The sequence below is a fragment of the Amblyomma maculatum genome, chromosome 6 (genome assembly GCF_055883805.1).
Source record: "Amblyomma maculatum isolate TAMU_Amacu chromosome 6, ASM5588380v1, whole genome shotgun sequence".
Taxonomy (NCBI): Eukaryota; Metazoa; Arthropoda; class Arachnida; order Ixodida; family Ixodidae; genus Amblyomma; species Amblyomma maculatum.
The window spans coordinates 185,332,396-185,349,189 of NC_139349.1; the positions used below are offsets into that span (position 1 = coordinate 185,332,396).

The 16,794-nt window shown below is 44.1% G+C and overlaps 1 protein-coding gene and 1 pseudogene across 1 annotated transcript in view; one reads left to right on the forward strand and one right to left on the reverse strand.

The window, feature by feature from the left end:
* Window positions 1-277: 277 nt before the first annotated feature.
* LOC146187561 (uncharacterized) overlaps window positions 278-16,794 on the reverse strand; it is a 201,407-nt gene continuing 184,890 nt past the window's right edge. The window contains exon 2 of the mRNA XM_084608225.1: window positions 278-577. Within this exon, the coding sequence (XP_084464351.1) occupies window positions 278-577 (300 nt within the window). The remainder of the gene's footprint in view (window positions 578-16,794) is intronic.
* LOC146187562 (uncharacterized) lies at window positions 14,715-15,685 on the forward strand (annotated as a pseudogene).

Here is a 16,794-nt window from a genome sequence, read left to right on the forward strand (position 1 = left end):
ACACTTTAATGCGGTGACAAGGGCAGTATGAGACTGCAATGCAAGCCTTCTTTTCTTTATTTGCATTGTAGTAATTTTCTCGGAAGCAGTCGAAGTCATCAGCATCAAAGCTGGCGGCTTGAGCATTTATCTCGTGGTGGCAGAGCTGCAACATTGTCTGTAGCATGGTGAGCTGCATTTTTGTTTGAAGACCACTGATTTTTGTATGTTTCGTCGTTCACAGACAACTAGCCCGGGGCTAGTGTCAAAACCTCGGACAAAGCAACTCCGGCTGTAGTCAGGGAAGAGGGTCTTCGAAGGGTTCCTCAAAGAGAAGCACCCTGGCTCCGGACGGATTCCTGGCAGACGGCATGGCCAGCAGGCTGCGGTGGAATGCTGCGGACTCCGCTTGGCGGTGCCGTTTCTCGCCGAAGCCTCGCTTCTCGCCGAAACCACGCTTCCGCTTCTCGCCAAATCCACGCTTCCTCTCGCCGAAACCACGCTTGCCAATCAGCTCCTGCAGCAGGAGACGCCTGTCAGGGGACTCATCGTCCTCTTCGGCAACTCCGCCGTCGTAGACAACAGTACCCGCGTTGCCCTGTAATTAACGGAGGACAAAGTTGATTCCTAGAACTAATCAAGGAGATCACGCACAAGGCTATAAAGATTGCAGCATGGGATAGGCTCTGTAATGCTTGCTACTGATGGTTCCCTTTTATTCAGTGCTAAAATCTGGTTTCATTTGCAATTCCGCAATCAGCCGCACCTCCTCAGCAATAATGCGTATCTTTGGAATCTCCATCTCTCAAAAAATCTAATAATTCAACAATTTTATTGGTATATGTACATAGTCTGAAGGCTGTGTCGTGATTGTAAGGATTAAACATTCCCGCCTCACATTACGTGGAGAGCACCCTCACCCTCTCACGGGGAGCTGTAATACTTTTCCTCGTGGCCTCCTCTCCCGCAGCTTCTTCAGAGAGTTCAAGGGTGAGAGGGAGTCGCATAGGTCGCAGGGCGGTCCCTCCTTACCCTTCCCTCTCGCCTTCGGCAGACAGCCTTTGAATCGTGAGAGAGAGACGACGCGGCAACGTCGGAGCGTGCGGATGCTGTTATTACCGAGTAAGAAGATTGTGAGCTCCCAATAAACAGCTTTTATCGCTGGCTGTGCCTCGTGCCGTCCTCCGCAACCACGCGTGTGGTCAGAGCTAGCGGCGTGGCGTTTGGCTCTGAGAACAGAGCCCGAGCATTGTGAGAGCTCCAAGAAAATATTCATTACGGCTGTGTGAATGGTCAATGACACAATTTTATATGGAGGAGTGATATTTGACATTTTTGCATCCTTAAAGGGCCTAATATATTTTTTAGTTCGCCAGTGCATTTCAGACTGCGGCCTTCTTCCGGTGCTAGAAAGACCATAACAGCGAAATGCTTCAGTATTTATACAGAATGTTTTTGGCACAGGATTAATTTTTCTAAATGAAATCGAAATTTCTGTGCTGGCGGAAAGCCTCAGCTGTTTTTTCTTATGTTAACAAATGTATCACCCGGGCTGCGCACGCATTTGTTTGCAGGGGGAAATGAGGAAAGGGTAAGAGAAAACGGGCTCACAGTCTACTCGATTAGGCTCTGAACGTAGTCAGCAAGTTGTTTTTGTTGCATTTAGTTTACATACTGTTTCGGGTCTATTATAGTTACTGCCAGGATACCGGAAAACGATATAAGGAAACAGAAGATGAGATTAAGTGAAGGCAAGTCATGAAAGCCTCCGAACTACCAATAGGATAGAATTAGCATAACTATTAAAGTTAATCAATAGGTGTAAAGTCTCCGGCGTAGAGACGCATAACATTGAGAGAACTGAGCATGCTCGAAAGAGCTGCAGTAATCAGAAAGCGGCCAAGCAAAATCTACGCACTGGCTGAATCCTGAAGTATGCGCTCAGAGACAAGGCGGACCATATCATTACTAGTATCGACAAGGTTGTCAATGTAGCCAAGTAGTTCTACACTGAATTATACAGCAGACGAAGCAGTGAAGAAATATATGGAGACTAGCAGCATTGCAGAGAAATCAAATGTTCTGCAGTAACAAAAATTACAGTAACAAAATCAACATATGTAATGAAATGGCGGAAACAGCTCGTGAGGACGAGATAACGGTATATTTATTTAAGTACAATGCGGATAACATGCTAGAAACACAGGCCACTCTGTATTTTCAATGCCTGATAACAACGACGCTACTGGAATCTCAAACGAATGCTAACATTATCACAATGCATTAAAAAGGGATGCTAGGACGTGTAAATTTAAGGACCAATAACCTCACTATCTATTACGTATGTAGTATTTACTAATGTAATGGCTAATTGATTGTGAGCAACCTTAGCCTTCAGTCAACCAAATATTCAAGCACGTTTGCGGGAAGAATACTCTACCATCAATCATGTCCGTATTTTATACCAAGTAATAAAATATAGAGACCGGAAAGCGTGGCATGAAATGGTCCATAGGGTCACGAAGAGTCGGACACGACTTAACGACTGAACTGAATAAAATATGCTCAGAATATAACTAGCCCCTATATATAGTATTCATTTATTACTAAAAAGCATTTGCATCGGCTGAAACCTCGACTGTCATGCAGACAATGCGAAATCAGGGTGTACGTGAGCCGTATGAGGAGGTAGTGGAAGATATCTGCAGGGGTTGCACAGCAATCATAGTTCAGCATAAAGAAAGTAACAAAATTCCCATAAGAAAACGTGTTAGGCAAGGAGGCACTTTCTACCCTATACTATTCACAGCTGGATTAGAGAAAGTATTCGGAGCCCTGTGCTGAAAAACAATTACGGATAAGGCTTAGTAGAGAGTACATTAGCGCTCTGATATTTGCTGTTGATAATGGCTTTGTAAGGAAGTCAGGTGCCCAATTGCAGAAGATGATTAATGATGTAGACTGGCAGAGCAGACCAGCTGGCCAAAGAGTTATTATGCAGAACACTAAAGTAATGTTTGACAGCAACAGGCAGAGAATCGCTAGGTGTTCTTAGGGAAGGTATTAGGCGCCGACCAGAATGCGAAAACTGAAATAAGACGGCCGGAACTGAGTGCGTTTGGCAAGTTAGCTCAGATCATTAGTAAAAAATGCAACAGCTTTATCTTACAGGGCCTCAGGGGTGAAAAAGTGGATGCTAACAAAAAGGGTTCTATTTAATGCGAGGGGCAATGCAAAGAGCCGTGAAAGTGAAAATGGTAGATGTAACGTTAAGAGAGAGCGTATAGTGGGCCAGATAAATATAATTCGATCAAGGAGACGCGATGGGCAGGGCATATAGGGCTAAGTGAGGATAACAGATCGTCGCTAATTGCAACCAATGGGTTTCCAAACGAAGGTAAGCTTAGCAAGGGACGACAGAAAGTGGAATGAGCGGATTAGACTAGGATGTTTGCGGGATAATTTCAATGCAGCTGGCGTAGGACCGGGTTAATTGAAACGATATATGCCAGTAATTTGCTCTGGAAGTTTTTGCAATCATGTCGATGATAGATAGAATGGTTTCGTGGGCTCATCTCAACACAAAATTTGTTTTATTTTTTCTGCCAAGACCATCCATAAATTCAGCCACCCAATGAATGCTTGGCAACGAAATTCTATCCCTGCATCACTAAGCATCATGCCAAGCCTTTCAGGTCTTTTAGCCCAAAAAGCCTTCCAGCGTGAGCTGCACTGTGCAGCTTGACTTGGCCACTGAAACCTTCATAAAAAAGAGAAAACAGTGGAAACGTAACAAATATAGCACAAAAACAAGAGCAAAACAAAACATCCTTACTTCACCTTGAATCGCATTTGAGTTCTTAAAATCGCAGGCATTTAAAAAAGCTAGAAGGCAGGTGTAATTCAATACAAGACATAACTGAAAAGCATATAATTTGCAGCAATGTTAATAATGAACTATAGTCACATTTTAAACATTGCAGGAACTGCTGTGACCACACGCAATAAATTTAACGTTCTCGTACTCTGTTCAACGTCACATCCCAAAACAACGAGAATGATATGACAGAGTAAGAAAAACCTTACATATTTACAAAATACTGCCGCAACTGTTTCATTCTGCAGAGTTCTGTATCTTGATGATTATTAGGAATGGTAGGAAGAGTGTATGTGTAGTGTTTATAGCTTGTAGGTAGTGCGAAAATTCGGCACGAACCATTGGTTCGTACTACTTTACGTGCATCGTTGATACCAGTTTTGAGGCAATGGTAGATATTAAAAAGTGTTTTAGGTAACGCACAGTAAATCTGCAGTTTGATTTGGACAAGCAGAAACGATTTGCTTCGCGACAGTACTCCAGTGACGGATGAAAGTTTTTTACATACCTGAGTTATGTGTAGGTCCCAGATAAGGCGTGAGAAATATTACGCCTACACAAGTATGGTGCTCAACGATGTCAATAAGTTTTCCCTGCACTAAGTGAAGCATTGCAGATTAAGGGGCTTATTTCTCGATCTAAAAATTATTATCTTTGTATTTTTTGCATTAATGGTAAGACGATTGGATTGCGACCAGAAGAGAGATTTGAAAGAATGCTATTCTTGGTGTTCCCGGAGACTGTGATGAGATCCGATTGATTAGATTGGTAGAGACACTGATGAAGCGAGCCTGTTAGTTAAGCCGCCATGTTTTATTCCATAGTGGCCAACAGTGTGGTAACATTCGGCTAGATGCCGATTACAAACACTACACTACCCTCCTTGGGGAACGTTAAATGGATGTGCACACACTGTCACAGACCACTGTAGAAAGGTCTCTCACTGGCATACAGTCACAAAGTCAGGTCTCAAAGTCAGACAGATGACGTGGAGGTTTTCTGTTTCTCTGTGGATAGCGCCATGTTGGAGAACTCTGGTGCAATGCAGGTGGTGTAGGCGGGTGCAATATAGGAGGTGCAGGCTGGCTGACTACAGGTGGTGGATATAAGATGTAATCGCGGTCGAGTGATGTTGTGGCTTGTTTGAGGCCAGAGACCTCCTTAAAAAAAGCTTGAGTTGCGCTTTATTACTCTTTTTCCTCTCGATGTCTTGATTTGTGATCCATGAATACTTACAATATTATAAGGGTCTGGATCATTGTATGGAGTGAACTTGTCGCGTCTGTCTTGCTTGCACAGGACTCGTTGATCGATAGAGAAGCGATGTGGATGAGTATATCTTCGTGCGTCAGCATGATGTTTGTTGTATGTGTTTTTCTCGAGCGCGGTTGTTTTCAACCTTGTTAGGTCTTCATTGTGCAAAGGAGCTTCAGGGTAGCACGGCAGAAGATTCCTCATTGGTCTCCAAAACAGCAGTTCATATGGTGATCTTCCTGTTGTAAGGTGTTTGGAAGTGCTCTATGACATCAGGAAAGTGTCAAGCTGTACTTTCCAATCTGTGTTCTCAAGCTGACTTGTGTGAACATGCTTTTTCAATGTTCTCATCAACTGTTCAGCTTCACCATTAGCTTGAGGCCACAAAGGTGTGATCCGATGGTGTCGATATCCTAACTCTTTCGAGAGTACAGCAAACTCTCTGCCTTGAAATGGTGGTCCATTGTCAGTTTTTACCTGTGCAGGGATTCCGAACTGGCAAAACACTCGTCGCTGCAAGGGGAGCACATTGTTCGCACTCGTGGAATGTGTGACTTGTACTACTGGGTATCGCGAGAAGTCATCTATTACCCCCATAGCGTACATTCCATCTGGGAACGGACCACAAAAGTCATCCGAAACTTCCTCCCAGGGACCATTGGGCGGTTCAGTGATGGCAAGTGGTTCTTGCTTTTCTTGGGAACGACTGCTTGACATGGTAGGCAGCTTTTAATCAGTGTGTACTAGTTTGTCCATGCCTGGAAACCAAACTTTTTCTCTCAGCATTTGTTTTGTTTTGACAATCCCTTGACGACCCTTTGGGCGAGCAGCACTGCTTGCTTCTGCAGGCTAGTGGGAAGAACTAGGCTCATTCCTGGAAGGACGATGCCCTCAGGTGTTGTTGTTAGTTCAGTCTTTATGGAGGCAAATGGCTTCAGTTCAGCTGAGACCCAGCTGCTAGGTGTGGGGTGCTGAATAGCACTGAGAATTAATTGCAGCTGCTGGTCTGCTTTAGTTTCTTCAGCAACTTCTTGAACTCTGAGAAGGCATTTGGGATGCTGTGGCACTGGATGAAGTTAATGTACTTGTTGGGTACTTTGTCGATGCGGGCATGTGTTTTCATCTCAGGAACCGGATGCCTGGAATGGGAATCGGAAAGGTTGCTACTTCCTGCGGTGTGCTGTAAATCAATACATCAAACTGGTACTGTTGAATGCGTAGAGCGAGGCGCTCAATGCGGGCACATGGCGATGATCTTGGGTTTCCCAGTATGCTCACTAAAGGCTTGTGATAAGTCAGCAAAAGAAAGTGAATTCCACAAAGATAAAGGCGAAAGCATTCCATTGCCCATACAGCTGCGATAATTTCACATTCTATTTGGGAATAGCGGCTTTCAAGAGGTGTGAACGCTCTACTTGCACAGGCTATCACTGCAATGTGTTCACTGACACTTTGTGTGAGGATAGCACCCAGTCCATGTGGACTTGCATCTACTACCGGTTCTGTCGGCTTGGATGCGTCAAAGTAAGCAAGGGTGGATGCATCAGACATGGCTTGCTTTAAGCTCTCAAAAGCATTCTGCTGTCGTTCCGTCCACTCCCATGCCACGTTCTTTAATGTCAGTTCACGTAATGGCTGTGTGAGGTCGGCTATATTTCTCAGGAGTCTGCCTGAATAGTTGATCATGCCTAGCAGGCTCTTTACTTCTTGTGGTGACTCTGGTGTTTTGATTTGTAGGAGGCTGCTATCTTCTTGGGATCAGGACGAACGCCGTCAGCTGAGAAAATAGGTCCAAAGAAGTTCAGTTCTCGTTGATGAAAGTGACACTTTTTTTCCGTTGAGCGTCAGTCCAGCTTCTTGGAGTTGCTGCAGAACTGTTTTCAAAGAGGCGCAATGCTCCGCTTTTGTTTGTCCAAAAACAAGGATGTCGTCACTAACATTACAGGACATAGGGGATGCCATTGAGCACTTGGCGGATGGTGTTTTGAAAGATTTCAGCCGCACTGCTGATGCAAAAGTTGAGGCGTTTGTAGCAAAACAAGCCAACATGTGTCGAGAAAGTTGTGAGCTGCCTTGAAGAAGTGTCAAGTTCCAACTGGTGAAATCCATTCTTCAGGTCAAGGTTGGAGGATACTGTTGCTCCATTTTAGGGTAACAATGATGTCATCCACTGTCGGACACAAATGTCGTTCACGTTGAATGGCACTGTTCACAACACGCATGTCAAAGCAGATTCGAATTTCATCAGGCTGATGTCGTTTGGGCACAATAACCACAGGGGACACCCACGGTGTAGGTCCGATGGCTGGCTCTATGATGTTTTCTGACAGGAGGCGTTCAAGTTCTTTCTGTGGCATCACGTAAGACAAACGGAATACGTCTGTGTGGTTGTGCAAGAGGTGGGACTGAGTCGTTCACAAAAAGGTGGATGTGCTGGATTTTGAGTTTTCCAACTTCACTAAACAATTTGGGGAATACTTCCACGACTGACGTGTCACCTGGATTGTCAGAAACGTGGTATGTGATCTGGACAAGCCCAAGGTTGGTTGCTGCTGTGAAGCTTAAGAGTGGTGCACAGTTTCCTGGAATGACAAAAATGTCTTCTTCAATGCACTTATCTTTGTATCTCACTGTAACAGAGACTTTGCCCAAAAGTTGAAGTGGAGATGTTGATTTGTATGGAAACACTCTGATGGATGTTTCATGGAGATTCACATTTGGGCGACAGCTCTTGAAGTCATTTTCGCCAACAGTTGACACTGTAGCACCCGTGTTTATCACGAAAGTGACTGGCACATTGTTGACAGTGACAATAGTCTTTGGAGATGAACTGCTTGAGCTGCTTGAACTGCTTGTCATGGCAACAAAAACGTACTCGTCGTTGCTTGGACTGGTGTCACAGGTGGCTGCAGGCTCTCTAGTACTTGAACTCTTCTTACTGCAGACTAACTGTGTGTCTGAGTCATTGTCACAGTCCACTGCATGTACAGTTCTCCTGGTTGAGCGACAGAATCGTGCAAAATGACCAACCTTGTAACATGCGTTGCAAGTTTTGCCCCATGCAGCACAATTGGATCGACCGCCTTGGTGAGGCCACATGCCGCCACGGTTGCGACAATCTGCTGACGAGACACGAGGTCGCTGCGGTGTGTAGGCCTGCCGTGGCATCTGTCGTTCATTTCTTGGGTGTTGGCCATGGTGTTGTCCTGCCTTGTGTACTGCGAACACCGCCGCATTGTTATCGACGTGCTTTTCGATTTCGGACACATCCCATTCGACATCCTCGAGCATTCTTCCTTGCTTAAGTAAGTCCGGTAACGTGAGGGAATGAAGCATGGCATACTTTCGGAGGCGAGACGACGTTGTGGCGAGAATGATTTAGTTCTTGACTTCAGAGTCGACGTTTTCGAAGTTACAGTGGCGAGAAAGCTGCCGAAGGCGCGCGTAGGAGGCATCCAGTGACTCACCAACGTTTTGCTGAGCTTGACAAAATTTATAGATAGCAAATGTTAAACTCACTCGCGGCGCAAAATATGCGTTCAGTTTCGCTCGAGCGGCATCGTATTCTGGCGTCGATGTACTCTGCGTGGTTTGGGTCGTGCTTGTAGCCGTCGCAACTAGCGCAGCGCTCTCGGGGAGCGAGCGATATATTTCGTACAAATCTTCACCGACGTAGTGCAGGAGGAGCGCTTTTTTTGCGTGCATCTGCCGAGATATCGCAAGCTAAAAGAAAGTTTCCGAACCTTTCTATCCACTTCGTCCATTCGTGACCAATATTGTTGTCGGTAGAGCGCAGGTCAAAACTTGGGAAAGCAGGGAGCACATGTGCCATGGCTACGACTGCCGGTAGCCGCTTGTTGCTGATGGGTGATTGGACGGACTGACTCTTGATGTATTCACATGAGATAATCGAGCACTTCTGACACCATCTTATTGTTCCCGGAGACTGCGATGGGGTCCGATTGATTAGATTGGGCGAGACACTGATGAAGCCAGCCTGTTAGTTAAGCCGCCACGTTTTATTCCATAGTGGCCAACAGAGTGGTAACATTCGGCTAGATGCCGATTACAAACACTACACTAGTGCATTCTGTTGTGGCACCACTGAACGAGGACAGATACGGAGAAAGGCAGAACACAATAAGATGAATACTTACCAACATGCCCAGTTGTCTACTTTCGTTCTGTTAATATGAGGTCCGGAGTGCAGTATACTACTATTGTCAGCATAATAAACGTAGCCGTTTCGTCAATATTCACTATATTATGGATGTAAACACTGAATAACAGAGGACCCAGAATACTCACTTGAGGCACACCTCTCAAAAGAGGAAGAAAATGCGATCGGTGGTGTCCCAAACACACAGATTGTGAGTGATTTTTTAAAGTATAATTCTAACAGTTCTAAAAATAGTCCACAAATTCCCGAAAACGCAACCATTTCTATCAGAATGTGAGGATTTAAATATTCAAATGCTTTTGAGAAGACAATAAAAAGTCCCAGGGTGAAAAACTTTTATGTATATTTAGTAGAGAGTCATCTTTCATAGCTAATAGCACTATTCCTTTCGATCGTCCTTTAGGAAAACCGTACTGTGCTTCGTATAGTGTATTATGCCTAGTAAAAAAAAAATAGTCGACGAAAAATAATTTTTTCAAGGCATTTGGAAAACAATGGGAGAATAGTTATTGGCCTGTAGTTGGATAATACATTCTTTTCACCGCCTTTCTGTACCACAGACACTCTAGCTATCTTCATTAAAGCAGGAAATGCCCCAGTTTCTAGCGCTGAATTATACATGAAAGGGTCCCGCCAGGGTGGCGCAGTGGTTACGGCTTTCGACTACTGCTCCCAAGGACGCGGGATCGAATCCCAACCTCGGCGGCCGCTTTTCAATGGTGGCGAAAAGCAAGGCACCAGTGTGCTGTGCGATGTCAGTGAACGTTAAAGAACCCCAGGTGGTCGAAATTTCCAGAGTCCTCCACTAAGGCGTAACTCATAGCCTGAGTCGCTTTGGTACGTTAAACCCCACAAATCAGACAAATCAATCAGTATACATGAAAGTGCACGAGCAATAAGTTCTAAAACCTACTTCACTGGCCTCATTTGAATGTCGTAAAATGTCTAAGGCCTTCATCATCATCATCATCATCAGCCTGACTATACCCACAGTAGGGCGAAGACCTCTCCCATATTTCTCCACTTAACCCGGTTCTGTGCTAGCTGCATCCACTTGACCCCCGCGAACTTCTTAACCACGTCCACCCACCTAACTTTCTGCCGCCCCTTGCTACGCTTTCCTCCTCTTGGAATCCATTTTGTTACCCTAAGCGACCATCGGTTATCCTCTCTTCTCACTACATGGCCTGCCCATGCCCATTTCATCTTCTTAATTTCCACTAGAATGTCGGTAACAAATTATTTCTCTGACGCACTCTGCACGCTTCCTATCTCTCAATGTTACCCCTACCATGTTTCGTTCCATAACCCTCTGGGTTGTCCTCAACTTAAGTAGAACTCTCTTGGTTAGCCTCCACGTTTCAGCCCCATAGGTGAGTACAGGTAAGATGCAACTGTTGTATATTTTTCTCTTTAGCGATACCGGTAATCTGCTACTCATAATCTGCGAGTGCTTGCCAAATGCGCTCTATGCCAATCTTATTCTTCTTGTTATTTCCTTTTCATGGTCCGGATCTGCGGTTACTTCCTGTCCTAAGTAGACATAATCGCCTATTACTTCCAGTACTTCGCTACCTAATGTAAAGTGCTGTTCCTTTCCGAGGCTGTTGAACATTACCTTAGTCTTCTGCATATTGATTTTCAAGCCTACCTTTCTACTTTTCCTGTCTAGGTCATCAATCATTATTTGCAGTTCATCCCCCGAGTTGCTTAGCAAGGCAATGTCATCAGCAAATCGCAGATTACTGAGGTATTCTCCATCTACCCTTATCCCTAACTGCTCCCATTCCAAGTCTCTGAATACCTCCTCTAAGCAAGCTGTGAATTGTACTGGGGAGATTGTGTCGCCTTGCCTAACACCTTTCTTTATGGGAATTTTGTTACTTTCTTTATGCAGAAGTATGGTTTCTGTGCAGCCACTATATATATCTTCCACCACTTTCACGTATGGCTCGTCTACCCCCTGATTTCGCAATGCCTGAATAACCGCCGATGTTTCAACTGAGTCAAATGCTTTTTCGTAATCAATGAATGCTATGTATAAAGGCTGATTATATTCCGAGCATTTTCTATCACCTTATTGATGGTATGGATATGATCGATAGTAGAGTACCGTTTCTGAAAACCTGGTTGATCCTTTGCTTGATTGCAGTCTAAGGTTGTCCTGGTTCTATTAGCGATTACATTAGTAAATACCTTATACTTAACAGACAGTCAGCTGATTGATCTGTAATTTTTAAGGACCTTAGAGTCCAGTATCTTGTGAATGAGGATAATGTTTGCATTCTTCCATGGTTCCGGTACCGTCGATGACACCAGGCACTGCGTATACAGGGTGGCCAGTTTCTCTAGCACGATATCCCCCCGTCCTTTAGCAAATCTGTAGTTATCTGATCCTCTCCAGCTGATTTCCCCCTTTTCATAGTTTGTAATGCTTTCTTGACCTCATCCTTCGTCACTGGAGGAACGTCTGACTGTTTTTCCCTGCCGCCAATCTCGTTATGATCGTGACTACTTTGGCTGCTGTAGAGATCTGTATGGAACTCCTCGGCTACTTTGACTATCTTGTCCATATTCGCATACATCTGGTTTTTGCCTATGCCCAATTTCTTCTTTACCGCTTTAAGGCTTCCCCCGTTCTTTACAGCCTGTTCAATTTTCTTCATGTTATACTTCTTTATATTAGCCACCTTGCGCTTATTGATTAGCTTTGATATATCGACCAATTTTATCTGGTCTGTTCGATTGGAAGCTTTCATACTCTGGCGTTTCTTAATCAAATCTTTCGTCTCTTTAGACAGCCTACCGGTATCCTCTCTAACTATCCTACCGCCTACTTCTACCGCACACTCAGTGAAGATATATCTGAAATTATGGTTCATTGCATCTGGGGTAATGTCGCCATCCTCGGTTAGAGCTGAATATCTATTCTTTAGCGATCTCCTGAATTCTTCTGCCCTCCTCCTCACCGCTAATTTGTTGATGGGTTTCTTTCTTACTAATTTGCTGCGTTCCTTCTTCAGACTTAGGCTAATTCTGGACCTCACCATCCTGTGGTCACTGCATCGCACTTTCCCGATTACCTCAACATCTTGCATAATGGTGGGGGTTGAACACATTAAGAAGTCAATTTCATTTTTAGTGTCCCCGTTAGGACTTTTCAATGTCCATTCCCTGTTCTTCCGTTTGCTGAAGAAGGTATTCATGATTCTTAAGTTATTGCGCTCTGAAAGCTCAACTAGTAACTCCCCCCTGTTATTCCTAGAACCGATGCCATAGTCACCTACTGCCTGGTCTCCTGCCTGCTTTTTCCCTACCTTGGCATTGAAGTCGCCCATTAGTACAGTATACTGCGTCTTTATTTTTAGCATTGCCGATTCTACATCTTCGTAGAAGCTTTCAACTGCCTGGTCATCATAACTACCTGTAGGTGTATAGGCCTGTACAATCTTCAGTTTATACCGCCTATTAGGCCTAATTACGATGGCTGCCACCCTCTCATTAATACTATAGAATTCATCTATATTACCCGCTATATACAAGGAAACCTACTCCTAGTTGTCGCCTCTCTGGTAAGCCTCGATAACACAATACATGCCCATCCTTCAGTACAGTATATGCCTCATTCGGCCTCCTAACCTCACTAAGCCCGATGACATCCCATTTCATACCTTCTAGTTACTCTAACAGCACTACTAAGCTAGCTTCACTAGCTAGGGTTGTAACGTTGAACTTTGCCAGGGTCAGTTTCCTATGGCGGCCTGTCCAGCGGAGTCAGAAGTTCTTAGCACCCCTGCTGCGTCACAGGTCTGACCGCCGCCATGGTCAGTTGTTCCGCAGCCGCTGCATGGTGACTGAGGGCCGGGGTTATATGGAGCTTATCATGAGAGGTTGTGGCCAATTACTGCACCAGGTTGGCCAAATCCTGTTCTGGTGAGGGAGTGCGTTGCCGGAGGTGTTCACCGGCATCAGGTCGCAACCCAAACCTGTTTATGCAATTCCATCGACACACGGATTTCCTTTTTCTTTTTTTTTTTTAAATCAGGTGGAGAATTGCGCGGCACCGGGATTTGGACCCCAGTCCTCTTGCATGCGAAGCGGATGTTCTACCGCTACGCCACCGCTGCACTTTCTAAGGCCTTACAATTCTTTAAAGTCATGAATGTTTCAGTTTTTCAGGTGCGTCAGTAGCAAAAAACAAGCTTTCACATAAGGTCTGGTTGCATTATTAGAAAAACACGTATCGGTGGGAGCTGCAGTATTATCTCAAAAGTGCGTGCTGAAAGCATTCACCAGTTCTACGCCAGCAATACCTCGGTCATTGACTGTTATCTGTTCAAGTGCGAAATGCTTTCTTTCGCGCCCTTGTGCACGGTTGATCACCTTCATGTGGCGTCCGGTTCTTCGCTTTTATATCGCCAAAGACGTTGTGATAGTAAGCTGTTCTAGCTCGCCTTATTTCGCTGTTTAGTTTATTTCAGTACATTTTAAATTCCTGCAATGTCACAGGAGATCAATTGTGAAGGAATGCATTATAAAGTTCATATTTTATTTTTATTGTTTCTAAGTGAAACCGAGTCACCCATGGTTTTCTAATTATTGTTTTTAATGGTATAAAAATTTTTATTGGGAAATGCTTAGCATAAATGCGTGTGAATGCTTCCATGAACTTAGCTCAGTCATTATCTACATTTTGCATTCGCGATAAAAACTTCAATTATGCTGGGATATTTCTTAAAAGATTCCAGAGCTGTTTCAGATGCACACTGAAGTATAATGGTTGAGGGCAGATTTTGTTATGTGTTTGTTTCTTAACATAGATCATACAAACGGGACAGAGGTCGCTGATGTCTGACGCTATAGTACCGGAGTGACAAACGGATGTGTCAATATTTGTAATGAGTAAATCGACGATTAATGCAGTAGAATGTGTTATGTAGGTTGGCGTTTTGGCCAAGTTTTCAAATATACAGGAATTAGGCATACTTTTGAGATCAACTACTGTACTGGTGCTTTCTAACACGTTTATACCAAGTGAAAGCCATTGCTAGAAACGTAATCCAGAAGTCCCTTAAAGAACGACAGGAATAGTCGAACATTTTCATGTGGCGGACGATATACTACAAAGATGGTTTCAAAATGCTGCTGATGGGTTAAAATCCCATAATTAACAATGGACACGGCAGCACTGCCGTGATGATGTCACCTCAAGTACCTTTGTTTGTGCAGGTTTGCGCATCCCTCCTGATCCTTGTCTCCGACACACCGACAGTTATAAAGGCCGTCGGACAGCAGCAATCTTATTCCCCAGCTGCGATCAACGAAACGCTGTGGCGGCTTCCTGGATTTATCACCGATGCCTCTCGCCGTGCACCAAGTATGGACGATCATCGCCTCGTGGAAAACGTCCTCTGAGCACCTTCGATGAGCACAGTGACGTCACATCACCAACATACGTCACGGAGCCTGCCGGCTATAAATCTGCTGCCCCGACCAACGTTCACCAGTGGACACGGCAGCACTGCCGTGGTGATGTCTCCTCAAGTACCTTTGTTTGTGCAAAAAGATGCGGTTTTCGTAGCGATCACCTCTGTTTAGTTGTGCTGCCGTGTCCACAAGTACTGCTTGATTGTGTCTTTCATTGGTATGCATGCTGCTGAAGCTTTCAGATGAGGAAAACCCTGGGCCTGTTTCAGAAGCTATCCTAAATGAAATTCTCAAAACTAAAAAAGAAATATTGGCCACAGTTACTATTATTCAAGAAAAACAAACATCGTCTGAGGCAGGTATCGTGAAAATGCAAACAAGACTCGATTCCATCGAAGCGAAGCTCGTGGTGCTAGAGGAAACCCAAATAAGGCTATCTAATATTGAGACTACTGTGAGTGGTTGCCAGGCGGAAATCGCGGCACTAGCTAAACAACTTGATGGCTTAGAAAATCCGTCCAGGCGGAACAACCTGTTTGTAAGAGGTATACTGGAAGAATAAAATGAAAACGAAGAAACATTGCTGAGAAAAGCAAACGACCAAGTTTTTGAGGTAAAACTCGGAGAGAAGCTAAGTACCATTGAGAGAATACACCGTCTTGGTAAGTTGTCTCCGGGAAAGCATCGCCCAGTTATCCTTAGGATGGGTGATTTTAGGGAAAAAAACTAAGATTATGAATAATTGCTACAAGCTTAAATGAGGGCAAATAAGCATTTCAGAGGACTATTCTGAAAGAGTGCATGATATAGGGAAGAACCTCTGGAATTCCACTGTAGACGAAAGGAAAAATGGGGCCAAGGTTAAGATGGTATTCGATAAGATGAAGGTGAACAAAATACTTTACGCCTGGGACGAAACTACGAAACAAAGGTACAAATGTCATACCTCTTCTGGGAATAGCGATTGACGCAGGAACACAGGATCAAAACCGTTCAAAGTCATAAATGTTAATGCCAGAAGCATATTAAATAAAATTGTCGAATTAGAAAGCATAATCATAGAATATGAACCAGACATAGTAGTAGCCTTCGAAACATGGCTGCATAGGGATATACTCGACATTGAAGTTACTCCTCCTAGCTATAAAATAGTGAGAAAGGACCGAGAAGACAGAGGTGGGGGAGTTGCATTAATTATCAAGGACAACATAGCATTTTCTGTACTTCCAGATGTAAATGGCGTAGAAGCGCTATGGGTCAAAATAAATCTAGATAAACAAACAGTCTTCATCGGGGGTGTTTACAGGGCCCCAAATGCTCCGGTAGACGTTTTGGTAAATCACCGAACATTTATGGACTCCTACCTGTCTCACGATAGTAGGATGCTATTATAGGGAGATTTCAACCTACCCGGCATTGACTGGTGTTCGAAATTACCTGGAACACGAGAAGTGCTTAGTTGTGAGCAGTTACTTGATATTGCTTTTTGTCATAATTTAGTTCAAGTTGTATCTGATTACACAAGGATATGTACTACAACATCATCTATACTGGATTTGATTTTTGTTTCTGAACGTATACAAACCTCTCTCTGTGAATGTGAGATCTTAGATGGTTTGTCCGATCATAGGATGGTTTTGTTATCCTTAAAGGCATCACCAGATTCTACAGGTGCTTTGTCCAAAAACATTTCATTAATTGTCATGACGCTGATGATGCTGCTGTGATTGACTGCCTCGATTATTCATATGAAGATTTTGTGCAGCTGCATGACTCTGATGCTAGTACTGACCAACTATGGGAATTCTTTTCGGAATTAGCAGAGCGGTGCCTTAATCAGTTTGTTCCTAAGAAATTTAAGAGCACCAATAAAACGAGTCCCTGGATAACTAGAGACATTCTTCATCTCAAACGAAGAATTAAACGTAAACGTAAGGCTTCCTCACACAACCCAAACCCCGAAAATAAACTTTGTATTCGCCGCATGAGCCAGGATTTAAAGAGACTTCTTAAGGAATCAAAAGACAGGTTCTATAATGTGACGCTCACGAAATTTCTTCGCGAGTCACCTGGTAAA